The sequence below is a fragment of the Sceloporus occidentalis genome, unplaced genomic scaffold (genome assembly GCF_023333645.1).
Source record: "Sceloporus occidentalis isolate IW3139 unplaced genomic scaffold, rSceOcc1.0.p SCAF_3, whole genome shotgun sequence".
NCBI classification, from domain to species: Eukaryota; Metazoa; Chordata; class Lepidosauria; order Squamata; family Phrynosomatidae; genus Sceloporus; species Sceloporus occidentalis.
In genome coordinates, this window is record NW_028316983.1 from 90476036 (window position 1) to 90503281 (window position 27246).

At 39.3% G+C, this 27246-nt stretch overlaps 1 protein-coding gene across 2 annotated transcripts in view; it reads left to right on the top strand.

Annotated features, from left to right (window-relative positions):
* The window catches only part of CTH (cystathionine gamma-lyase), a 29059-nt gene extending 12272 nt beyond the window's left edge, over positions 1-16787 (top strand). The window contains exons 5-12 of one of the 2 annotated variants that reach the window (XR_016280489.1): positions 1804-1935; positions 4999-5056; positions 6869-6946; positions 8890-9042; positions 9998-10119; positions 12441-12493; positions 13265-13568; positions 13938-14019. Coding sequence is in view for 1 of the 2 variants with exons in the window: in XM_089515436.1 (XP_089371562.1) it covers positions 1804-1935; positions 4999-5056; positions 6869-6946; positions 8890-9042; positions 9998-10119; positions 12441-12493; positions 13938-14076; positions 15826-15852 (762 nt within the window). In the remaining variant the exon portion in view is untranslated. Of the gene's footprint in view, positions 1-1803; positions 1936-4998; positions 5057-6868; positions 6947-8889; positions 9043-9997; positions 10120-12440; positions 12494-13264; positions 13569-13937; positions 14077-15825 lie in introns of those variants that run through there. The other variant, XM_089515436.1, reaches the window with a different exon arrangement.
* Positions 16788-27246: the final 10459 nt, after the last annotated feature.

Here is a 27246-nt window from a genome sequence, read left to right on the forward strand (position 1 = left end):
TCTTACAGTGCCTTGTCAAAGCACTCTGAAGATTCTAGGCAAGATTTTCAGTAGTTTAAAAGTCCCAGTGAAGAGTTAATTGAACAGAATTTTTCACCCATTTTAAAAATACTGGAACATTTGTTGTCAAGGCTTCCATGGTCCTCAGCCTTCCCTTTTACTATTTAGCTTGTACCATACCTGCACTCCTATTTCCAGCTGTTTTTAAGTAGCAGTGCTGTGTTCTCTAGTACTGAGCCATGGCAGTTAAAGCGGTCTCAGACTGCATTATTTCTGCAATGTGTTTTGGACCTCAGTTACTAAATTTCAACAGTAGTGTTAGCAGGGCTCTCAGTGGTGTTGTTGTTCCAATACTGCCCCTCCCCATTTCCCAATTAGAGATTATGGCTGGGAAGGTGGAACAGTCTGAGTGACCTGAAACCTATTATTATTATTATTATTATTATTATTATTATTCCACTTTTTCTCGAAAGAGTCAAAGCGGATTACAGGAATATCAGGATAAAATCACACATACAATTTTTAAATACAGTTAACCCCCCCTAACCCCCAACCCTCCCCCCAAACATAAAATCATTAATCAATCCCTAAAAAGAAATTAAACAGGAAAAATTTAAAACATTCCAGGACCAATAAAGTAAAAAATTTCAGGCAGATTTGGGCAGGAAATGAGTCATCTTCTGGGTGGGGGGTCGGAAGCGATGGTATCAATAACACTTCCAGTGTCGCAACGATGGCTTAAAGGTGAAAGTAGGGGGGAGGCAAGTCAGTAGATCTGGTCTAGTCTGGAAAGGCCTGCCAGAAGAGAGCCATTTTAATACCTTAAAGGCTTCCAAGCTGGTAATCTGATGGATCTCATCCGGCAGGTAGTTCCAGAGCCTGGGAGCGGCTGATGAGAAGGACCTCTGGGTCACTGCTGAAAGTCTAGTCTTCTTAGGTTGTAGCAGATTTTACCCAGAGGCTCGAAGCGTACGGGGTGGATTATATGGAAGGAGACGCTCCTGCAAGTAGCCAGGACCCGAGCCAGTAATTTAGTTGCAGAACTGATAGGGTAAAGCAAGGGGGAGTAAGGTCTCTGCTAAGTCCCTCAGCAGGCCCAGAGGCTCTAAGTCTTGTAGCAGACTCTAGCCTTGACTATGTGACTTCTGCTCCACTTCAGTACATTACCAAAAAGTATTCTGCACTGGCAGATAATGCAATAGGAAAGAAAAATAGATGATGTCCTCACTGGAAGTACAAAGAAAAGAGTTTTAAACGAGATCCATTAAATCAATGGAATCTGAACAAGTCAACACATATGTAACTTCCACTAATTTAGGTGATCTACTTTACTTGGGCCTAGCAATAGGATTCAAGTCTAAGATGCTTCTCATAGACTAATAGCAATCCAAAGGTCACTTGTTCCTATCAATTGCAGTATGCTTAAATGGCAGGGCTGTCCACCCATCCTTCATTCCATGGATTCACAATTCAGGTGTACATCTGAGTGATAGCAAGTGAAGCTGAAACATTTGGCACACAGGCTTAGGAGGCTGGAAGACCTGTTTCTGCTAGACCTGTTGGGCAAACCAATGTGAAAGAATGAATTTACCATAATAACTGAAAAAATCTGCTCAAGAAATATTAACGAAAGGGTGTCTATAGTGTATGAAACTCAGATATATAGCTTTTAAATTAGTACTTTCTATAAGTGTGATAAAATATAGACATACAGGAATATATGGTGATGCCTATTTTGTTGGTAATGCCATCAAATAAACATCTTGCTATTTTATAACATTTTTCATCTTTTTAATCTCACAGCTTGTCTGGATTGAAACTCCCACAAATCCAATGATGAAAGTTATTGATATTGAAGCGTGTGCCAAGATTGTCCATAAACACAAAGGAGCTATTTTAGCAGTAGATAACACCTTTATGTCTGCATATTTCCAGGTGAGCTTATTATCCAGTGTTGGTTTTTATTTAGTTTTTCCAAAGGGTGTTTTGTGTGGGTTCTGCCAACCCCTGCAGCACTGAGTTCCCTGAATTTTGGAGGAAATCTTTTTAGGAGGAAGGAAAAGAAGACAAAAATTGAGAGAGAGATTGTTTGATATGTTTTGGTCTCATGGAACCAATATCATCTCTTTTACAGATGGGGAAAGGGGGTTGTTCTGGTGAAGGTAACACAATGCAGACTTCCAAATCTATCCAGTTCTCTATTTTGCCTTAATAGTTCCATTTGTCAGAAATGGTGTTTGGTACATGCTTTCTTCCTAGCTAACAATTAACATAAAATCTGAGAGGGTTTAAAAAGCAAGATCTTGTTTGAGTGTAAAGGCATATAAAATACATTAATACTCGACTCAGCTTTGAGCATAGGTTAGTCCTTGACTCAGCTACGAACAATTATTACAGAGCAAGCCCCATTAGACAAAATGCAGTTTACCTCTGAGTAAAGACGCATGTGGTTGCATTGTGAGCAAACAAAATATATGCTTTGATTTTTAAAGTTCAGAGTCTATAATTTAGTAACTCACTTGAAAGCAGGAAAAGGTGTCATAGTTAATCATAGTGCTACACTGAGACAGCCCCTGAAAAACAGAGAAGGAAAATGGAAGACCATTAATTCTGTGGAATTAGAACTCTGGCAGTGGTGCCAAACTATAATCTAGCCCATTCTGCCAAACTAATCCAGTATGATGAAACATTCCTAATAGATTAGCCAATATAAAAGAGGACACTAATGTTCAGTGATCCAAATTGCCATGTAGCAGGAGCACAGAGAGAAAAAAACACTGCGACAGTTGCAGTATTTCCAAAGAAAAGCTGTGTTAATTGAAAAACAATAGGACAGACCCTAACGAATGAGCAACAGAGATTATTTTGCTTTTGTTCTCTGTGAAAATTCACGGGAAAGGGAAAGGGAGGCTATTGTGGGAATAACCTGTTTCTTGTAAGATCTCTTTCTGCCTTCCTAACACCTATTAATATACTCATCAAATACTCCCAAAAGATACTAAAAACTAGGCAGTTTTGCTTAAAAATAAATCTTTTTCAATTCAAAGATCACACCACCATGAGGTGATTTCTCTCCACTACCCCACCTCTATGCTTCAGTTTTCCTGTGTTGAAATGTTTGTGGAAGGGTTACTATGCAGTATCAGTTTATCACATCCTGAAACACTTTAGGGCAGAGGTGAAAACAGGATTTTGAATTGCACTGCCTAGCAGCCCAAGCTAGCATAACCAATGGTGAGGAATGCTAGGAGCTTTGGTCTAACAATATCTGGACTGCCACAGGGTCCCAGTCACTGCTGTCGATCTGAGATATGTAAATGAACCATCTTGTTAGGTGGAAGAACTACTCTTTGTAAAAACAGGCCAGATGGCTTGAAAAATAACGATAATAAAAAAGTTTAGAAATCTTGACAGTACAACTATTTTTTTAATTTTATTTTGACTTAACATGACATACAAAACATTTAAAAGACAAAAAAAAATACAAAACAAATAAAACATATAAAACATACTTATATTGTTCCTCTGTTTTGCTGACATGGTTGAGCTGTTAGAACGGGTGTACGACATTTACTTTCTGTTGTCATCCGTTGTTTTTATGTTCAAATGCAGCATGTCCATTTTTGCCATTAGGACTGTTGTTGTTTTGTTTCCAGCCAAAAGATAAATAAGGGATATATATATATATTAAAAACATTCAATCCTCTTTCCCCTCCCTTTCTTTTCCTTTCCCCCTTCCTTCCCTTTCCCTTTCTTCCTCTTCCTTTTAATTTTCATTCCCATAGTTTATTTACTTTTTTCCATTTTCTTTGGAAGTTTTGGTCTTTGACAGTACAGCTTTTGACTTAGCTAGTATACAGAGAAGTATATGTAAGGTGTTCTAGTGCATTTTCTAGCTAATTGCAATGAAAAACAATATCTTCCCTTCCCTACAGATAGACTGTATATGTTCTTTAATCATCAAAGATACAATCATGTAAAACCACAATATAATCTAGCTTACTTTATTCATCAGATTTGTATTCCACCCTTCCTGTAAAGCACTCTTTGTAGCTTGTCCCATTTTATGCTGAAGCATATGAAAAAATTAAGAGACAAAGCCATGGTAGTCTGGGCAATCACTGCGCAGAGGGGTCCTGTAGCACCTTTGAGACTAACTGAAAGAAAGAAGCTGGTAGCATGAGTTACAGAGTAGACTGATGCCTACAAAAGCTCATGCTACCAGCTTCTTTTTTTTTCAGTTAGTCTCAAAGGTTCTGCAGGATCCCTTTGCATATGAGAAAAATAAAACTACACATGAATGAGTTTCCGAAACCCACTGAGCAAGTTTCATGACCGACTGAGCATTACACCTTCATACTTTCATTTCAAGTCTAGCACATTTAGCTGCTAGAGCACATTGTTTTTCTTCAGCCTTGGGCTGCATTCTTCTAGGCAAGGAACCTTGGGCTGTAACCTAGGAAAAAAGATAGTATTTGAAGGACTGAGTTCTAACGCCTTGAACTGAAGGCAAATCACATTAATAGACTTCTGTTCATGTAATAAGGCTTTTCCCTCCCTAAATATTTTCCCGAATATTCCTCTAGGTTTCATGAATTTAATCATGGAGGTTTTTGTTTCCACTAAATGAGGAAATTGGATTCTACTCTGTGAATCCAATGTTCTTCCCACTTGTTGCCACCTCTTCTTTTATCTCCAGCTTGTCCTTGCCCCAGCCATTGTTCCACTTCTCCTTTCCACACCTTTCCAGGCAAGATCTTTTCCTGCTTACATGCGTTACATGAGCAGCGTCTCACAAAATATTACTGGAACCTAAGAGCATTTTTCTTGCTATTCCATCTTAACCTCTGTACAGCAGAAATTGCTGCTTGGTTTTTGGTTTGAATAGAAATATATAATTGTGCTTTAGCACTTGTCTTTTAATTCCTGTTGATTTTCTCATCAGAAAAAAAAAATTAAGCCCTCACCCTTTGCTGACTTTTTCTTATTTTGTTTTAGCGACCTTTAGCTTTAGGAGCTGACATCTGTATGTATTCAGCTACTAAATACATGAATGGTAAGTGCTATGTAAAACATGAACCTTTATGCTTATATTCTAACAAGCAGTCAAAATCTCTTTTGTATCTGGCAGTATGTGATTCCTTTTCATTGTCAAGTTTTAATATTCTTCATTATTTGCTTTTGTTGTTTTTTGCCATCAAGTCAACTTTGACTTATGGTGACATTATGAATGAGAGCCCTCCAGGTTCCCTGGACATCAGCTGCCTTGCTCAGGTCTTGCAAACTCAGAGCTGTGGTTTCTTGCACTGAATCAATCCACCTGTAATGTGGACTTCCTTTCTTCTTACTGCTTTCCACTTTATTAAGCATAATCGTTTTCTCCAATGAGTCATGTCATCTCATGCTATGTCCAAAGTAAAACAGCCCTAGTTTACTCATTTTTTGTTTCTACTTTAATTTGCTTTAAGACCCATTCATTTGTATTTCTTAGCAGTCCATGGTATCCATAGAACTCTTCTCTAGAACTGCTTTACAAATGAATTGATTTTCTTGCTGCCAGCTTTCTTCACTGTCCATCTTAGCAACCATAAAAATTGGAAATAGCATGGCTTGGATGTCATACAGAACCAGTCTGGTGTAGTAGTTTGAGCACTGGATTATGCCTCTAGAGGCTAGGGTTCAAATTCCTGTGTGGCCTTGGAAACCCACCAGGTGACCGTGGGCAAGTCATACATTCTCAGCCTCAGAAACCCCTGTGATAGGGTTGGGCTGACTTAGGGTCTCCATAAATCAGAAACAACTTGAAGGCACACAATGACAACATAACCTGGATGATTCTGAATTTGGTATTTAAAGATATGTATTTATATAGGAGGATCACATCTAGTATTTCCTTCATGGCTACCTTTTGAAATCTTGGTCAAATTCTGATTTGTTGACTGCAGTCTCTGTTTTGATTAATGACTGAGCTGAGATATAGGAAATATTGAACTATTTAAATGTCCTTGTTATCCACTTTTATATCTATGTAAATCCCCTGTGGTCATTATTTTTATCTTTGTCATGGTACTTTGGAAAAAGAAAGCAAATTAATTGTTTTTATAGTGGTATTAATAACTATATAAAGCTTCTTCCCTTCCAATACAGAATATGTGCACAAATCATTAGTCTCTAGACTGGTTTCCCTTCTGCAGAATTTATTTGATGTTTCTTTATTTCTACACTAATGCTTCAAGGCAGTATTCGGGGTGAATGTGCTGAATGAAGAATGATTTTCTGGGATCTGTAGTTTTTGTGGTACAAAAGCTCTCTGATAGAGAATAGTAAATGTTTCACAATACTAAACCTCCCAAAATTCCATAGCATTGAGTCATGGCAGTTAAAATAGTGTCAAAACTGCATTATTTCTATAGTGCAGATGCAGCCTAAGTGTGCAGACATGCAGACATTCCCTCCTCCAGATGTTCACATCTAAAGCATAAACACTAAATGGACTGAAGACCTCTGTGATCTCAGAGGCAGGACCAAAGGCTGGAAAGGGGGGTGCATACAGGAGCAATTCCCATCATCACCAGTCAGCATCTCAATGGCACTGTATATGGAAAGACTGACAAACATACCATAGGATAGCAGACTGCATGATTTTGTCTTAGAGTAACTAACACCAGGGTTTGGTTTCAGAGTGGCCAGTTCAAGGGAGGTGGCACCACTAAGGAGAAATCCCATGTCATGGTCTAAAAGTATATAGGAGGAATATAGAGCCAAAAATAAAAGAACAACTAGAAAAGTGTCTGTTTTACAATTAATCTCTTCCTCCCCCCCCCCCCCCCCCAACTTTCCATTTCCATTTTCCTCTTTGTATTTTCAGGACACAGTGATGTTGTAATGGGACTGGTCTCATTAAATGATGATGCTGTCCATGAAAAACTCAGATTCTTGCAATATGGTAAGTATAAATTAAACATACCCCAAAATGGTCTGTGATCTCTCTTTCTCTCTAAAATCTCTGCCAATATAAAGCACCTATAAATTACTTCTAAAGAGATACAGCAAGGAGAGATTGCTTTATACCACCACCCTACTTTCCTTACAGTAAAGATATTTTAACATTTGAATCAATCTTCCATCATAAACCAGCTATTTCATGGCAAGTTACAACTGCTTCTTAATGTTTAATGGATTAATGCTGGTCTACAGTAGGTACAAGATGAGGAACAGTAAACAAGCTGTAATCTTAGCAAAAAGAAAAAAACGCATTCTGAATTTCAGAAAACAAATGGTAGCATCATATTGTCTCAGGAAAGGTATAAGCATTGTTTCTTAAAGTTGATGTCATGACTATCTAATCCATAGCACTATTACATTCTGCCTTATTGAGGGCCTGAAGTTGTATATCAGCCAATATGGCATACAGAACTTGGCCTTTGGAGACATAGATTGAAATCTCACTCATCCAGCCAGTTTGCTAGCTCAGTGGCTGCCTTGCCATGTCTGACAGCCTGTACACATGGACCAAAAGGCCTTTATTCCCCCTCGCCTCGTGTCCTGCATGGACAGTGAAGGTCAGTATGCCAATCCGGAGGTCCCAGCCTGATCCTGGCCCAAAGCAGTCTTAGTGTGGAGTAAAAAGACCAGCTGATTGTTGTGGAGTTTATTGAGAACTCCACAGTGACAACGGGTACCCACATGCCTCTTACCTGCCTCCACTGTCATATCTTCTCTGAAGGCCCCTGTTACAGCCTGTGCCATCAGATGGGGGTGCCTGGCCACGTGAGTATAGACAACCACCCTGTTTTTGACCTTACAGGCTGTGAGGGAGGCCTTCAGAGAAGACATGGGGGTGGCAGGTAAGGAGTGCATTGTGGCAGCAGATCTATGATGCAGAGGCAGGTGAATGTATAAACGCTCGCCCATCACTGTGCTGGCCTGGGGACTGACCTGGATCAGAATCAGGGGCAGGATTCCATGGGCTTGTCTTGTGGTATCCTACCCATCTGCTCAGGCTCTTAATCTTATCATCTGTCCCAGAGTTTCTGTGAGGATAAAATGTGGCATATGGGAGAGAAGGGATGGGGAAGATAAACTTACACTATCTTGAAATGTTTTGAGGAAGGGGAGAATATCAGCATATTTAATTATTAATATCACCACTGCCTTCTTTGTCTGAAAGGTATTCAGAAATGTGGACAAAATATATAACTTCACTTAGGGCCTGAACAGACAGGCCAAAATAAAGCTGCTTAAAGCTTTATTAAAGTATAGCTATCTGGTAGCAGAGTACTATTAAGTGATGCTTTGATGTGAACCAAGAACCTTATAGTCAGGGACTGGAACTTTGGGCCCAAACAGACAGGCCAAAATAAAGCTGCTTCAGGTCACTTTGAAGGTATGCTGTTTAAATGATGCATGTGTCCTAAGAGGCTGGAAACCACACCAAAGGCACGCTCCAGTCCTAAAGACTGGAGAGCAGCTTTGGCGCAGCTTCTGGACTCTTAAGATGTGTGTGTCATTTAAGCAGCATACCTCCAAAGTGACCCGAAGCAGCTTTATTTTGGCCTGTCTGTTTGGGCCCAAAGTTCCAGTCCCTGACTCTAAGGTTCTTGGTTCACACCAAAGCATCACTTAATAGTACTCTGCTACCAGATAGCTATACTTTAACTTTTAGCTTAAAGCTCTGTTTATGTTTTATACTTACCGTATTGTGAACAAGGGAATATATTTTGACAGTAATGCAGAATTGTGTTGCTTATTTATTATTTTATTTGTTTATTCCAAAGATTTATATCCCACCTTTCTCCCACAATGGCATTCATTGGCTCTTTATAGATAGCTTGGTGAGGGTGACAAAGTCATTAGCAAAGTAGGTGATTTCTTTGTTTTGTTTTGTAGCCATTGGAGCAGTTCCATCTCCTTTTGACTGCTACCTTTGCAACCGGGGTTTAAAGACGTTGCCAATCCGCATGAAACAACATTTCCAAAATGCACTGGCTGTTGCCCGGTTTCTTGAGTCAGATCCTAGAGTTGAAAAAGTCCTTTTCCCTGGTGAGTTACCTGTGTAGAACCTGGCAGTAGCTAAAGTGTTCTTGTCAAAATGTAAAATGATAAAATAAAATAAAAGCAACTGGTGGCAGCCAGGGAACATCAGCCACATTGCATGAATAAGGCTGCAAAGTTATATCCACTTATTTGTTAGTAAGCCCCATTTAAAATAAAGAGATTTATTTTTGAGTAGGTGCATAGATGAATATGCTGTTAAGTGCACTCTTCCAGTTCAGTGCCAGAGGCTCAAATTGGCTAATGGCTGATTAAGTTAATGGATGATTAAGGCCTGATGCAACAAGTGCTGGTTAATAGTTTCTTCCATATTGTTTTCACCTCCATGAGCTTCCTCATAATCTATTCCACTCATCATTTCCTTACTGTTCTAACAACCATTCATTCCAGGCAATGCATTCAAAAATTCTATATATTTTCCTATGTTGTATATGTGTATAGCAGACCAGGGTTCACATGTGGCCCCCTCACGTCTGTTTGTGAGGACCGTACCAACCCTAAACTGTTTCAAAAAGGAATTTATGATTCCCCACCCCTGGCAAATATTGTTTTGTAATTTGTGCAGTTTGAATCTTAGCACTGGTCAATGCTAAGTGGTCAAAGTATTATATAAAGTATAGTCCTGGTAGCCCCCAAAGGGACATTACATTTATGTTTTCTTGCCACTCAGAAAAGTTTCTTTCTTGAACCTCCTGGGGAATTCTGCTACCTGAAATTCAAGAAAACAGTTTTTCCAAGCTGTGTGAAGATATAAATGGAATGCCTGTTCATTGGCTGCTAGGATTGATAGTGGGGGATTCTGGAAGGTACAGCTCAAGGTAGCAACTTTTCCAAACTCACTCTTTTGGGTAGCCACTTCATGTTTCTAGCAGGCTGAGTGTATAAGTGAATGTATGTGTGTTAAAACAATCAAGTTGTTTATATAATGCATGACTCATTTCAGGTTTGCCATCACATCCACAGTATGAGGTAGTAAAACGTCAGTGTACGGGCTGCCCAGGGATGATTTCCTTTTACATTAAAGGAAATCTTGAAAACGCCTCCACGTTTCTCAAAAGCATAAAGGTAAAGACCTCAGAATGTATGTACATTTCCTGTATAAAGAAGAACAGCACCACCTTGTGATCTAACCATGTTCTGGATGCTAGCACAAGGAGGAGGAAGTTGCCTTCAAGCATGCAGGGCAAATTATAGTCAAAGACTTTGTGAGGAGTCTCAAAATATAAATCATCCATATAGTTGTGAGAGGTGGCAGTAATGAGAAACAAGGGAAAGGGTGTAGACAAACTAACATGGCCCAATTATTCAAGTGATTAGTGCTTGCATCACCAATATGAGCCAAGTAATGCCACCTCATGCCAGCTGCCAGCTCACCCTGTGCCACAATTATAAATGAATTTTTAAGGCAAGGCTGGTTTTGCTGATGTAACAAAGGCATGATGTTTCCTAAATGCCTCCCAAATGATTTTGAGTTCAGAAAACTCTGTCCAATTTTTCCTCACCAATACATATCACCGTAAATACAGGTGTGCAGTCACTTCCCCAATGACTGGCAACTAAATTAACCTGCAAAATGGCCAAAGTGTTCTTCCTGTTCTATAATTGTCATTGTGGCTATGCTGCCATAAAAATAGAGCTGGGAGCATGTGTGTTCTACTTTGCATTCCATGCCATCCCAAATGATAGGATACCTTAATAACTGTAATTGTAATAAGATTCTCATCTTGTCCTAATTCTGTTCCTGGCCACTAGGAAATCATTTTAATAACAATGAACTAAATCCTGTTGTTAATCCCAGCTAGAATATTCCCTACTGAATCTGTGGTAATTTGGTAAATTTACCATTTCTGCTAACTCAGGGAGTCTATTCTAATTGAAATAGAATTCAGGCTGATAGCAAGAAGGTGCCCAAACTCCAGACTAGGACAGGGATGTCACATGTGGATCCAGGGAGTTTTACACACTTTTTCTGTTAGCACAACTGGAGTAATGAACTTAATCAAGAAAAGCTCTATAGACAGATAGTTTAGGGCCGAGTTTCTCAACCAGGGTTTCTGTGAGAAGTCACAAGCAGTTCAGCAAGAAATTATAAAAAATAAAACCATGGGGTTTTTTTGAACTGTAGATATAATAATTTTTATGCAGAGATTACCTGAGAGCTGATAATTATTTCAAGGGTTCCTCCAGGGTAAAAAGGTTGAGTAAGAAAAGGGAAAGGAATTTCCTGAAAGAGAGCATGTCTGTGGGTAGCAAGGTTGGGAATGGCCCTGAAACAGCAAAACACCTCCCCTGAATAGTCCAACATGACAGTTGCAAGGAGTTCTTGTGCAGCCCTTCAAAGTTTCAGAAGAGCTGAAAATGGGATGGTCTAGGCCTCCGGGCTTCTCTTGCCTGCTCTCCTCTTCTTTTTTACATTCAGTGAAACCCAACAGATTAGAAGCAGCTTGCCATGCTAAGATCAAGAGTTCATCTTGATCTTAGCATGGAGGTGGTAAACCTAACAAGTTGCTTCTAATCTATCTGTTGGGTTTCATGGAACCTAGAAAAGAAGTTTGTATCCCAGGTTTCCTAAGACTGTGGTTTGATATGCCATTGCTCACACTTTCAGTTGATCCTGGAAAGGCAGTAGCAGTAGGAATAGCCCTCCTGGGGCATCTTTTGCCTGTGAAAGAAATTGACAGAAAACCAGAGATAGTTTCTCTGCTACCTTGTTAATATCACTACTTGTAAACTCTGGTCTAGGAAGCTTCTATAGTAATAGCAGCATAGACAATAGCTTGCTGTCTCGCAGATACTGGGAGATTCTGGAAACACGCAGATACAATAACATTTTTATCACAAGCAAATGAAGCCAAATCAGTGCTACTTCCTAATCCAAGTATATCCTTTTCCTTTAATCATTAGTTTGCCAGCATAGGGTTATGTTCTTCTAGTCAAGACCCTGTAGTCTGTAAGATTTCACAGTAGGGAAACAGAAGTAAGAGCACTGGGGAGAATATCCTACTACTGCAGCCTCATCCTCCAGCAGGATGAAATAGCCTTGAGAAGTCAATGTTTTCCCCTAGTCTAGTAGTAGAAGCTCTGTTTTGCATAGTATTTCCTTGTTATGCAGAACAGCACTTCTCTGACAGCCAGAAGAGAATTGCATGCTCCACCATCTTTGCAGATGCAATTGGTGAGGATTTGGGAGAGAGCCTTCTCCATGGCTGCTCTGAGACTGTGGAATTCCCTTCCACAGCCCCTTACTGCTCTCTTTTCACAAGCAGCTGAAGACATTTTTGTTTAAACATATACCAGTGGACTTAACCACCGACCCAATTCTGCTAGGACCAAAAGATATGGAAAACTGAATGAAAAAACATAACATTCTCCATTCTTCTCTCTAGCTTTTTGCCCTGGCTGAAAGTCTGGGAGGCTATGAAAGTCTAGCAGAGCATCCGTAAGTAAAGTTTATCTGAAATCTCTGTTGATATGAGTTTATTTAAAAATAACTGTTTAATAGCAACTACATTTCTATACCACTTATCAGTGCACTTAAGCATTCCCTAAGCAGTTTACAATGCATAAGCTAATTGCCCCCAACAAGCTGGGTATTCATTTTAATGACCTCAGAAGGATGCAAGCCTGAGTCGAGCTTGAGCCCTTGGCTCTTATTGAACTTGCAGTCTTGCGGTTTGTGAGTCGGTGGCTGTATTACAGGCATTTAACCGCTGCACCACCAGGGCTCCTAATGAACATGAAACTGAGACACTTATCAACATATTTATTTCAGCCTTGCCAATAAGATTCTAGTCTGCTGTTTAACCTACATACAGAGGGTAATTGTTGTGATTGGTCAAAGGTGAGGGGGTGGCCCTGCAAGTTTTAAGTAGAAGTTGGCTAGGTATGACATTGAATGACCAATATTCTTCACCCTCACCACAGTGCTGCCAAGAAGCATCATCCTTCCCAAATACACATACACTCATATGATCAAATGTTTTCTGAAAAATCAAGAGGAACAAGTACATGAACCTTCATATGTCACTTTAAAAGCACTTTTTAAAACAAAGACTTACATAAAGCTTACATAAAGATTAGACTGATAACCACATGCATGTTTTGCTCAGCTGCTATTCATATCTGCAACTACAGGTATAAATTTGGACTTGTTTATAAAGAATTTCCTGTGAGTTATGTTCTTGGGCTTCTTGTCTCCCTGTGCCTGCAGTTATTCCTTGCCTGCTGATGGCCTACATGTTTGATTCTCCATACAGTATACCAGGTTTTCAGGGTTCACTTCAGTCTTAATTTGCTTAAATTGCTACATAGTAGAATAATAATTCCACACCCTTCAGAAACTTATTTAATTTTCCCCAGAACATGTGATGTGGACTCCATGCAGAGCTTGGAAAAATGATTTTTGTGGAACTACAGATAGAAGCAAAGACAAACTTCCCTCTGAACAAATCGTGTCAAGAACACCCTGTGATAGATTTGCCTTAGAGTTGATATAAGTCAGAAATGACATGAAGGTACACATGAACAATATCCAATTTCCAGAATCTTCTAGTTAACGTGGCCAGCAGCCATGCTGATCTGGAGATTCTGCAATTACAGTCCAAAAAAAATCTTAAAACTGATTTCAGTCAATAGTTCTGAAACACAATCTGCAATGCCAACCCATGATTGAATGGGATGGTGGACCTGCTTGTTAAAAGTGAATCCATTGACATTTTTCAAATGGGTTAATATTGCATGCCTGTGGATTGAAGCTGTAGTGCAGAATGTGACTGCCTCACCTCTTTCTATATGTATTTTTTTTAGTTATTACAGTTCTTGTACTTGCTGGTCTGTTGCTTTCTATTTATGAATCTCAAAGCCTGGACTATGTTCTTTTTCAGTGCCATCATGACTCATGCTTCAGTTCCCAAGGCAGATAGAGAAGCCCTCGGAATCACTGATACGTTAATTCGCATGTCTATTGGTTTAGAAGACCCAGAAGACTTACTAGAGGATCTGGCCCAAGCTCTGAAGGCAGCTGTAAGTCACTTTCACAGTCCATTGTGAGAAGAGTGTTCTTCCCTTCCTCTTTTGGCCTTTTTATTCTCTCTGTTATCTAGAAATAATAGTGCTTCTGATGAATACTGAAGTTCAGTTTGTCACATGACAACATACAGTTGTTCTATGAAATATGGCTTATGTGTGTGCACGCACATGCACTGCTTTAACTTAAAATGCTTAGGACTGGTTAGGGTCTAAGTACTTTAGTTTTTATGGTTCAGTGGTTAGAGGGTTGAACTGGGCCTTGGCAAATTCATGTTCTCTGGCTGAAAAGTCTGAATGATGCTCCCTGAATTGTAAACCTTGAGATTCCTAGGATGGAATCAAGGCAGTTAAAGTGAAATTATAGGACTATAATTCTGTAGTGTGAAAGGGTCCCTAGCCTTACCCGGCCATATAATGAGTGAACCTGGGGCATTTTCCCTCATGAACCATGTCTACCTTACCACTTAATTAGAGCCTTCACTCTTTATTTCCCCTTCTGAAAATATTGCTTTCAGATATGCATTAGGGTCTTTCGATATGTATTAAATTTTTATCTATTTATGGCTTGCCAGTTCCCTCTCCCTTGCCCAACTTGTTATCCTAACTTTGTCTAGGGCTGCCAGTCACAATGGCTATATATATCCTCCAACATCAGAGGCATCACTCCTTTGAATACAAGTTTCTGGGCAAACAACAAACGGGAAGATGCTATTATACTTAGGTCCTGGCTCTGGGCATTGCAGAGGCATCTGTTTGTCTATTGTAGAAACAGAATGATGGCCTAAGTAGAATTTCAATGTGATTCAGCAAGGTTCTTCTTAAATTTTCACTAGTCTCTCCTGCCTAGGAGTGGGGAAAGTGTGTCCTGCAACCTCCTCTGCATTTTTTAAATGATTTTGGGGGTTGTGGGTGAAAAATCACCCTCAAATATTCAAAAGTGCTGAAGTTCGCTTTTAGCACACACACACCATGTCTCAAACCCCAATTTTAACGTGAAACCTCCCTCCAAAGCTCAGAAGTGGGAACTAAAAGTTTATTCATCTGTTGAGGATGTAGTCTACCCCACAGGTGGAAAATGTGCCCCTGCTGCGGCTGCATTTTAATTTTGACATTTTAATGACAACTGGTGTTCTTCATCTGTTGCAAAGTAGCCCAAGTGATTCTGAAGTCAATGAAATTTTGCTTGCAAACTTCCTCATTATTCTACAAGCTCAATAGAGTCTACTGCATTGCTCTTCTTTCAGTGTAGCTAAGGAAAAGCAACTGGGGGCCTGAAAATATAAAAATACAGGTTGAGTCTCCCTTATTCAGAATGTCAAAATCCAAAATATTCTGAACACCAAAACTTTTTTCATGAGCGGTTAAGATAGTGACACTTTTGCTTTCTGGTGGTTTAGTGTACACAAACTTTGTTTCATGTGCAAAATTATTTAAAAATGTTGTATAAAATTACCTTCAGGCTATTTGAATAAGGTGTACATGAAACATAAATGATTTTTGTATTTAGACTTGGCTCCCATTGCCAAGATATTTCTATATGTACATATATGCAAATACGGGTATTCCATAATAATAATAATAATAATAATAATAATAATAAAAAATTCCAAAATCTAAAAGAATTATGGTCCCAAGTACTTTGGATAAGGGAGACTCAAGGTATATGTACTCCTAGCTCTGTGAAAATTCAGGCAATTTCAGGAAAAATAATGATACTTTTCTACTTGTTCTCTCTTACCACAGGTTCCTGATTACAAAATCCGTAACTAAGAGATTTAGGACTCAGATGGCAACTGATACCAGTGCAGGTGTAATGTGAAGAAAACTAACTTGATGTTGAGCTACGCATGAAATTTCACTGGATTTGAATTTTTAAAAATGAAAACTTACATTTTGAAAGCAAACCAAGGGTACTTGCTGTCCTTATCCCACTGACATGGCAAGTGCCTTCAGATGTTCCTATTTAAAAAAAACACTAAAATTAAGACACCTTAATTTTAATTTTATTTACAGCATCAGATTTTGGATTATTATGATTCATGCTCAGGGATATTGTGTCTCATTAAATGATACATAAATTAGTTCATTTTAGGCTGGTGTACCATAATGGCTGAATTACAAGTGAGGCAGTCCACCAGGTGACACTACTCTTCTTAGCCTCAGTTCTCTCATTTACAATATAGAATACAATGGCAATGGATTACAAGTAGATTGTGCATCTGGAGCAGGTTGAAATCTTAGAAAGGGCAGTACAATACCAGATACATTTAGACAAATACTACTATTATGTCAGTCCCTCTACCTTTTTTGTGATGCTGAATTAAAACAAAAGAGAGTTCATATCTGGTTCAGAAAAAGACAGCTTCAAATGAAAAATGTGGCTTTAAGTTGCTCCCTGGGACCAAATGTTATTTCTCTCTTCCATGTAATACTGAAAAATGAAGCAAAGTCAGTTGCATGGCATGGCACCATGTCAGTTGCATTTTTTTTTAAAAAAAGCTCTTGAATTTGCTTTATTTTTTGTTTTGAATATAAAATTTCTCCTGGTTACATTTCTGGTCTTTGAATAGGACAGTTCTTTTTCTGAAGTACAATTTTTTTGTTCTGTTACCTGTGACTGATATGTGAGAACTGTTTTCATAAGTAACACAAATGTTCTGTCAATTTACACTTCTCATAAATTATATAAAGTTGATTGATTTTCATTTTCTCTAAAAAGAATTATTTTGAAGAAACAAATAGGTGACACTTCAGTGAAAGCTTGAGATGACATAGGCCAAATATTTTATAATTCAAGCAGAAAAAATGCAGCTCACTCCTAATCAAAAGTTGCATGGGACTCCCATACAAGACAGGACCGTAATTCACTCCTGAATCTGTACTACTACTCTATAGAAGACTAGGGAATAGACTGAACAGCTCCTGACACTGAAGGGAAATTTGTGTTCATGTAAGGGTGCCATGTGGAGGAACCCACAGTCAAGATACCACTGGATTGTAGCTAATACTGCTCTTTCACCTATACTGTAATTTAAAAAATCTTTTGTCTGTCATGCTGTACAAATGCACATGCTTGGTCACATAAGTGACCAGAATCACACAATATGTTCTCTAATAAAGGCCAAAATAAAGGTTGGGGCTTGACTTATTAACTATTTCAGCTGCGTGCTTTACAAAACACTTTGGCTGGTGTTTAATATTGCAGATTTCATCCTAAAAATACAGATCCATAACTGTTCTGTATTCACTAAGGCATTGTAGTCTTACTGAAAACCTACCTAAAAGCGAACCAGTCCACCTTAAGAGGCAAAAGAAGTCCGTTCAGCCTCCAGTTGGAAATATCCTCCTCTTTGTGCCCTAATTAGAAGCGGAACAGACCTCCTTCACCAGATCCACTAGCTGTTTCTTAAGGTGGACTGAGGGTTGTGATGAGGACATTTTTATGCATATACAACTAAGTAGCTAATCTAGGAGTCTGGTATTCTGTTTTTGTTTTGTCTTTTGCTCTACTATGAATATTTCTGAACTGATTTTGACCACACTTGATATTTATACTGACATGGAAATCCCAATTACATTTTTCTGTAAATTCATAATCTATCAGCAAATTGGCTTTGGGAGAAGGAGAGGTGGCAGCTATTGGTTTATTTTGAATGACCTTCAGTGTGAATCAGATTTTAAAGATTGTAGGTCTATCAGTCAAACGTTTCTTTCATTTAGACAATAAGTGAAATAAACATCATCAGCCTGGGCAATGCCAGATACATTTCCTAGTTTCAAATAATACTGAGAGCGGCTTTGTGGTTCAGTGGAGATGCAAGAAGACTAGAAAGTACCAATACTTCACCAACATTCAGACAAGGTACCCTTTTGGACTATAGCTGTGGGTATCTCCCAATCAGCATGGCCACAGATATTGGGGACTCTGTGTATTATAGTCCAAAAAGTCACTTTCTCCACCTAGTTCCAAAATTATATTTTAATCTTGGTGAGAGCTTGATCAACTCACAGAAAGGAAGAGGAAACTGTTCCATTTCATAAGGTGCAGAGGCATGATGAAACTAAGGTCCCAAACAGACCAGTACTAAGTACCAGCTTGGGGGTGGCATGTGGGCGTGGTGTTTAGATGATGCCCGCCCCCAAGCTGGCATCACGCCGCCTGCCCAACCAGATGGTGGGCAGTGTTGTGATGGTCCAGCGGCACGGTGTTTGTAAGCCGCATGATTCAGGAGTGTCGTAAAGCTGCGGTGGTGGCTGAAAGGGCACCCTTTTGCTGGGTCAAAAAGGAGTGACATTTTGCCACCTCTTTTTGGGTTGGCAAATAGCCAGATCCGTGCTGCTTCATGCAGTTGCCATAGCCCTGATCTGGCACTCAAAGGGGTGGCATCACGCTGTCCTTTTAGAGCTGACTGTTTTGGCCCTAAGTGTGAAGCACACATGTTTCCTGCATCCTTTTTTTGTGTATGTGGTGGGAGAGTGCTTGTCTAAAAAGGAACATCAACTTATAGTTGGGCCCAAAGGAAGATATGCAACTAGCCTTTAATATGAAGTATGTGGATGGGTTATAAGTAAACCTATAGGTTTTTTTATAGTATGAATGGGGAATGCTGGCCTTCTACGTGCATTGGGACTGCAGTTCCTTTCAGCCCTGTGCAGGGGAAGCCTTCATGCAGTACTATCATCTTCAGATGCCATAATATATATATATAACATACACGAACCTAAACATAACAAAACCCAAACCACCACACTATGTTTGACAGTCATGTGGGAAATAATTTTCTTCTCTGTTGCTTCCAAACTCTGGAATGTACCTCCCTCAGAATTGTGATCTGTTCCTACTCTTACTCCTTTCATTAAGAGTACAGAAAGGCATCTCTTCAAACTGGCTTTTTAAACAGTTTATGTTTGTTGCTTACTGTGATGGTTTTATAGGGTAATGTGTTGTGGTGTTTTTAGTCACCTTGAGTGCTATCTGAAAGGCCACACATACTGCATATCTGTCCTATAGCTGGATCACATCTGCTACTGTCTGCCCTGAACCTTTAACACTGTGGACTGGGTGATGTGGGGCCATTTCTTAAGTAATATTTGCTGTGTGTCACTTGATGTTCTGGAGTCACCCTATCAGTTTGTATATGTCACTAGTTGATCCACCTAATCCTTCGTCCTGGGACTACAGTCTCTGGGAAAAGTTGTATGTGTCTGTACTCAGCATCTCTCTGCTCACAGGATAACTTTAGAAAGGCATTAACAGCACCCAACAATCTCTAAGACATTGGCTTAGATCCTAAAATAAGTGAACTTAAGGGAGTTCATGGAACACTAATTTACTGTCCTTTCCACATGCAACATTCCTGCATTGCTCAGGAGGGCACCAGGCATTTAATGTTGTATTATTTAGCTCTCTTGAATACAATCCTTGTGCTCTGGCTTCTGGTGTATCTTGCGTTCTCTCTGACTTGACTATTTTGATACGAGTTGATCTGTTATATGGTATAAGCAGTTGCCTTAAAACAGAGATGAGGAATCATTGGGTCTCCAGATGGTTTGAACTGGAGCTCCCATAGTTTCTTATCACTGGCCATCCTGGCTTGAGTTTCTGACATTAGAAGTCCAACTTATCAGCTGGGCCTGAGTTTCATACCTTACAGCCACTAATAAAGTTTCACCACTTTCATCCGGCTGTGTTTGAGTATATAGCAAAACTGCATTCAAGGAAATAGCCATGTTAGTAAGTTCTGGCATAAACATATATAAAGTTTATAGCACCTTTGAGATTTCTAGCACAAGCTTTTGTGTACTCCAGTTTTGTATCTGATGAAGAATCCACAAAAGTTTATCCTTATTCTTTCAGTATCAAAGGTGCCCCATATTTGTAAGCAAAATTGCATGTTTCAAAGATCCAAAAAGGTTGCAAGATCAGGTGGTTTATGATTCAGTCCTATGGGGCTTACGTATTCCCAGTTAAGAGGTCAATGGAGGCTTGCTCCCAGAGAAAAGGTATAGGGTGCAGCTAGGTTGGTATCTTTATATACAGTTATTAAGTAGAGCTGCTTTACATGAAGAGATGGATCATGTGGTATGGACCCTCTGGGACTGTACAATTTTAAGTCTCAAAGGAGGAATGTTAGTTGGATTGCTTCCACGTGATCTTTGCATGTGGAAATCTAGCAGACTAAAGAAAAGGAGAGTCTAGAATCATTTTTCTAACATGCTGATTTTCTATTAGAAAATAAAATTTAAGGCAAATTAAGAACTAATCTACAGATGCAGCTCTTCCCAACAAGATTAAAATTGTAGAACTCTATTTGTAGGAGCCCTCTTTGTAGAATATATATTACCATGTTGGGGGAAGGAAGCCACTCAGCTTGGACCATATAGAATACAGCATTGGTGAGACTGCTACAGTTAAACCAAACCTGAAAATTTACAGACATCTGAGTGAGATTTTGTACTTCTTACAAATTAAAAAGTCTGTTAACATCAGTTGCCGTAGGCTTACCAAACAAAATTGCTGCACAGCTGGCCTATAAACCAAACCATTACTTTTAGAATTACAGACATTGCTTCCTAGACAACAAGCTGTGGGATCTTTTTACCTAATGGCACCGTATCCTGCTAAGCTATTCCATCTTTGTCTAGGTTTAAAACAGGTACTGAAAAACAAGTGATCACTCAAACAAGATTAAACAAGAAAGATGTTTAAATTCATTTTTTTTTCTAGCTATGAAGATTTTTCAAAGAATGTAACCAACACTGTTATTGAATAAGTGCTGCAAAAGAGGAGTACCAAAATCCCTTTTGCAACACAAATTTATTGCATTGTGATTCCTCTCTAAATGCCATGGTTACATCCTATGGAGTTTGTAGCTTGGTGAGACACTCCAGCTCATTGGCTGAGAATTTTAAGTACTCCTCCTAAAACTGTAAATCCCAGGAATCCATAGGATACAGCAGTGGCACTTAAAGTGGGATGATAGTACTATAATTGTGAAGTGTGGAAGAGCCCGAGGAGCAATCCTTCATTTTGGACAAGATCACTCTCAGTCTCTAATATTTGCATGGAGAAAATAACAGATGGAATGACATAAGACCACATTTCTTGAAAGAGTGCCTTTGCATTCCAAGCATAGTTGATGTAGTTACCCCTGCATATCAGCAGTTTCCCACAGTAAACATACCAAATCTGGAAGGACAGACATTATTTCCAAATACAGTTTGCCAGTAATCATCTGCTTGATTACCAGGTGCAACCACTTAAATATTTATATTGGTTTCTTTTTTATTATCATTTATTAGCCAATTTCAAAACTATAGCAAACTGCCTTTCAAGCTTTAAGGCCTTTCCTAGGCAATATATAAACAATAGCAATAGCAACAGCAGCTTCATTTATATACAGCTTCATACTGAACTAAGCAGTGTCTAAGCGCTTTGCAACTGTAAGCAGCAAATAAGGAATAAAAAGTACAACCATGCAACTGTAAAACCATTGTTTTTAAAAGAGATACACAAAGTTCTAATATGAACCGTGTTTGAAATTTACAGGACAGCATTTAAGGAAATGTTGCCTTCATTAAAAAGAAAGAAAAACCTATTGATGGAGCAATATGATCCTTAGGTTGAGGAAAAACTACAAAGGTTTGTGTGGTTTTATGGACTAAACTTTCTTGAGACATATTTTTTTGTGTGTGCTTTCCTTGTAGGTTTCATTTCAGAGACATTTGAATGACCAAACAGAATTACATTGTTTTGTCAGCATTCTATCTCATTCCTTGTGCTGTTTAACCTGTTGTCTATATGAACCCCATAAAGGAATTTGTCCCAATTGTAAATAGTGTTCAGATGACACTCAGCTTTACCTTCATTTTTTATTTAATTCTAGCTAGCCACTGACACCCTGAATTGATGAACTGAAGTAATAATGGGCTGCATAAGGGTTAACTAGTTAAAATTTAAATCAGACAAAACAAGGCAAATAAAGTGACTTCTCAGGAGTAGAGTTTCAACTAGTTCTGGAAAAGGAGATAACTGCAGACAATTTGGAAGGAAAGATTTATAGTCTGGCAATGGTGGGTTCTCCGGGGCAACAGCAAAGTGTGGTTTTCCAGATGTTGGACTGCAGCTCCTAGTAGTCTGGGTTAGCATATGAATGTTTATGAATGTTGAGAGTTGAAGTCCAACAATATTTGGAAGGCCATACTGGCCTGCTCATGCTCTGGGGAAATCCTCGGAGGAGTTCATGAAACAGAAATAGGGCTAGATGAGGGAACTGATTTTCATGGCAAAACATTTATGGAATAAAGCTGTCCACCTCCAGATATGAATCTCCCCCTACTATGAGGGAAATCAAACACTCATTTTCACCTGAGAGGTTTCCAGAGATGGTGTCTGCCTGGATGTAGTTAGATATGGGATGCTGGACTAGATAGGCCTTTTGGTTCTGATCAAGGAGAAAAGTTCTTGTATTCTTGACAGAGCCTTAGAAAAGTTGCAGGTTTTTTAGAACTATAACTTCCCCAATATTTCCCAGGAAGCATGACCAGTGACCATGATGGCTCAGGAATCCTAGCAGCTATAGTCCCCCAAGGGAACGTTTCCAAATTCAAGTTCTTAGTTTGGAATGTTATGCCCTATGAGGAGTGTCTTAGGGAGTTGGGTATATTTAGCCTCCAGAAGAGAAGATTAAGAGGGAAAAGATGATAGCCGTGCTTCAGTATTTGAAAGGATGTCATACTGACGATGGAGCAAGATTGTTGTCTGCTGTGCCACTGATTTGTGATAAACTGTCTGTGCTAATTTATACATACTAATGGAAAATTAGAAATGATTGTTAGAATTTAAACAGAATTATAAGTAGATTTTACTTCGGTGGGAAATCTGTGACCAGATCATACCCCTGCACCTGTTGAGTCTGCTGTGGATGGGCAACATTAATTTCCTTCCTTATGGTTCTTTGTTTTTAACTCAGTGTTTGGACAGCAAAACCCTTCTGATAGAAGAGTATCATCTATTCCAAAGGACATATTACCACCTGAAGCCATGATTAAGCCCTTTCTCCCTTTCCTAGTGTAGCAGCAAAAAAGGCTGGAGTGACTGACAATGTTAAAGATTCTGCCTCCCAGCAATCAGTATTCTTGCTTATAAATGTCAATATTTTTAAAAGATGGGACCTGTTTGTCCTTTGCTTGTGTCCTAATTCAACAATCAGTGCAAGACAGGTTATTATAGAGAAATGAAAGCAACCTATGGAGATTACTTCTTCATTATTACCATTTTCACGAGTGACCAACAGTGTATGCTTTTAAAGATGGGAGGAGTGAGCTCATTTTATTAGGATACTGAAGTTTTAAGATATGTCTCTTTCCTACTTGAGGTTACAGCATCACTTAATGACCCCCTGCAATATACTTTAAAACATGAAGTTAAATTGCATTCATTCCCACAAAGTGGCAATGCCAGGATGCCAAGCCATGCTCAGAGAGATGCTGAACAATATCAAGTATGTGAACTGCAAACACAAAAATGTTCATAATCCTTTGGCCAAAAGTGAGATTAGTGAAGGGTTTGATACTGCAAACTGGCTGTAATTTGCCATGCTACATGGGGGGTTTTTGCACAGTGCAAGTGTAATCACATTTTAATTGCTTGCTGAAGCGTACAGAGGTAATGAGGCTTGCCTCTCGTCCCATCATCCATAACCTCTGTTATGGCTCAATGAACATCATGCTCCACTGAGTATTTTACAGCTGAGTAGCACAGCATCCTCTTAGTGAACAAATTGCTGGAGGTAACCTAGATAAGCTGTCTTTGAATTGGTTTGAAAATGAAGCTGGTGGTACATGGTTCCCATGGTAGCAGGAAGCACTCTTGAAACCCTTTCACACCACACAGTTACAGAGCTGTGATTCCATTTGACTGCCAAATCCTAGGATTTGCAGTGCATGGAGGGGTGTTTATAATTCTCAGCCAGGGACAAACTACAGGATTCCATGGGATGCACCCAAAGCAGTACAAGTGCATTGTGGTATACTGTAATTATATAATGGACCATGGGAAAGACCTCTCCCTCAAATTCTGGAGAGCAACTTCCATTCATAATACTGAGCTAACAAGTTTTACTTGGTATAAAGGCAGATTCCTATTGTCCCTAGCATAACAGGTTCATCAAACCATGAACCCCACAATTCCATAGGATGGAACTATGGCAGTGAAAGTGGAATAAGAGTTAAGGCAAAGGTAGGTGACTGGAAAGTGCAGAGGCCAATTTTCATCCTCTCCAAAGGTCTCCTGAAAATCAGCCAAGGAAAAGGAAAGAAGAAACCAAAACTATCTATTTGCAGTTTCCACTTCCACCTGTTCATCAGACAATTTTGGGTGTGGGAGTCAATGCTGGAGATCTCTCTCTCTCTCTTTAATATCCTGCCCCAATCTGTTTACAACAGAGATTAAAATAGAGTTCATCTAAAACCCTGATGATAGAAAAGAGCTTTTAAAAACCCAGTCAAAGGAGCTATCCTATTAAAACACTGATTTAGAACAATGTAAAAGCATTTAAAAACATGACAAGGACAAAAGTATGGCACATACACCAGGGAGGGAGGGCTTTGAAGTACTAGTGGAGGTGAAGAAACTTGGGGGGCTTTTGAGGGTATCTGGTGCTGCTCCAGAAAATATCTGTAAGATACACGTGGCCATAGGACATCGTCCCTAGCACCCACCCCCCCACCCCAGTTGAGAAACTTAAGTTCAAGCCTCAGTGCTTGAACCGAGTGGCTGTTTTACTCCTAAATTCAGAGATGACTGGTTATGATTACGTCTCCTTTAAAACAGCATAATTTATTGCTTGGCTTCCTTGATTTCACCAGTAGTTTTAAGTTCATACACACAAGCAAAGAAGTTGCAACTTATCAGATCTCACTTGGAATATGGCATCCAGTTCTGGGCACCATAATTCAAGAAGGATGTGAACAAGCTAGAACATGTTCAGAGGAGGACAACCAAAATGGTAAAAAGTCTGGAAACCATGCCCTATGAGGAGGGACTTCAATTGCTAGGGAAGAGAAGGTTAAGAAGTGACATGAGAACCATGCTGTAATATTTGCAGGGATGTAATATTGAGGATGGAGCTAACTTGTTTTCTGCTGCTCCAGAGTCTAGGCCAAGCAACAATGGATTCAAGCTACAGGAAACGAGAATCTATTTCAATGTTAGGAAGAATTTTCTGTCAGTGAGAGCTATCCTACAGTGGAATATGCTGTCTCAGAGAGAGTCTCCTTCTTGGGAGTTTTTTTTAAACAGAGTCTGGATGGCCAACTGCTGGGGGTGCTTTGATTGAGAGTTCCTGCATGGCAGGGAATTGAACTGGATGACCCTTGTGGTCTCTTCCAACTCTATGATTCTGTGATTCTAAGTTTCACTTGACTGGCTTGAGGCATATATGCACAGGTGGTTTTTGTACTTGTTCAACTCACATTATCTTTAAAGTTAGTAATCTATATACACTATCCTTTCTCCTGTATTAACAACACCTAAAGAAAGCCACATACATTCCCCCCCAGCTAAAAATGTTTTGGAATAAAATCTTTGTAACATACCAAGAGGATCTTTTCCTATCAGGTGTCTCCCATCAAAAACCACTGAGATAGGGGACAGAATCTAGCAGATTCCCTTCCTTCTTGCATATAGTTAAACCATACTTCATAACTCCTAAGCAGTTATTGTCTCCAGTGATTTGAGACAAGTAGCTAACTACTGTTCCTTGGTTAGTGCTTTTAAAAAAACAAAAAACAAAAAACTGCCTGTTTGCTTGAGACATTTGATTTGCTGCTGAGGGGACAGGGCTGCTCTGAGACATTTTACTGCTTCAAGAGAACAACAGTTGTGGCTACTGGAATCCATGTCAGTAGGGTAATGAATTCACTCCAGGCTTTAAGGGAACTTTTCTAGGTGCTAAGCCCTATTGATAAATAGTTGCAGCACTTTGGACAGTTCCTTCAAAACTAGCAAAACTTGGAATAACCACTGCCCCTCTGACATTGGATCCACCAGCAACCACTAGAGGAAGAAAAGATGAGACCCATTTCATGTCCCATATAGGAGTAAGTTGAATATACTACAGTCCTTGTGACAGGACAGTAGCCTCTAACACACTAGAGACCATGGGCTACTTTAAGGGTCTTAGGACAAATTGTATTCCTTATACAGGCTTTGTCCTCCAATAGCAAGCAGAGACTTTATGAGGAACAGTTGTCTCCCAGCATCTGATGCCTGAGGAAGTTGCTCCATTTTGCCTTATGGTAAGGCTAAAACTAGGAAATAGCTTGGTGCAGTGGTTAAATGCCTGTACTGCAGCAGCTCACAAACAATAAGGTTGCGAGTTCAATACCAGTGAAAGGGCTCAAGCTTGACTCAGGCTTGCATCCTTCCGAGGTCGCTAAAATGAGTACCCAGCTTGTTGGTGGCAATTAGCTTATAATTTGTAAACTGCTTAGACACTGCTTAGGTGGTATGAAGTGGGGTATAAATGAAGCTGCTATTACTGCTATTGCTAAGGCTAAAACTAGAAAAGAGCCTAAGCTTCCCACTGGTATACAGGTAGTAATGGTGTAGCAATAGAACTGGATGGCCCATCACTTCTCTCAGTGGAACAACTGGTTTTTTTTTTAATGAAATCTGGCTTTTTAATCATTCTGTTCTGCTACTAAAAATGAAGAACAACCCTGATGCCCTTGGCTATTGGACAGCTCGATTGCTTGTAGTGCATAGTGCGTTTTATGTTTCAGAGAACGATAACATTGCTCTATAAAAGTTAGTAGACTGTACTGCAGTAAGCTTCCATCTGTGCAACCTGTGCAGCAATGCTGTAACTTCCAGAGTTTGAAGTATATCCATAACTAATGCCTAAGACATACAGTTTTCCGTTTCTGCATCTTTTGGTACTGATAAGTAAAGAAATAAACAGGGAAATGAAGTAATGGATGCTACATATTACACTCTGATTCCAAATACATTAGTTAGAATTTCAATGGTACTTGTGTTTAAAACTAAGGAACTACTCTGTAAATAACTGCGCTAAGAAATATGTCTATGCCATTTCTAAGTTCATATCCTTTTATTGTGGATTATCTTTATCTCCTGTTCACAGAGCAATTTCAAAGAAA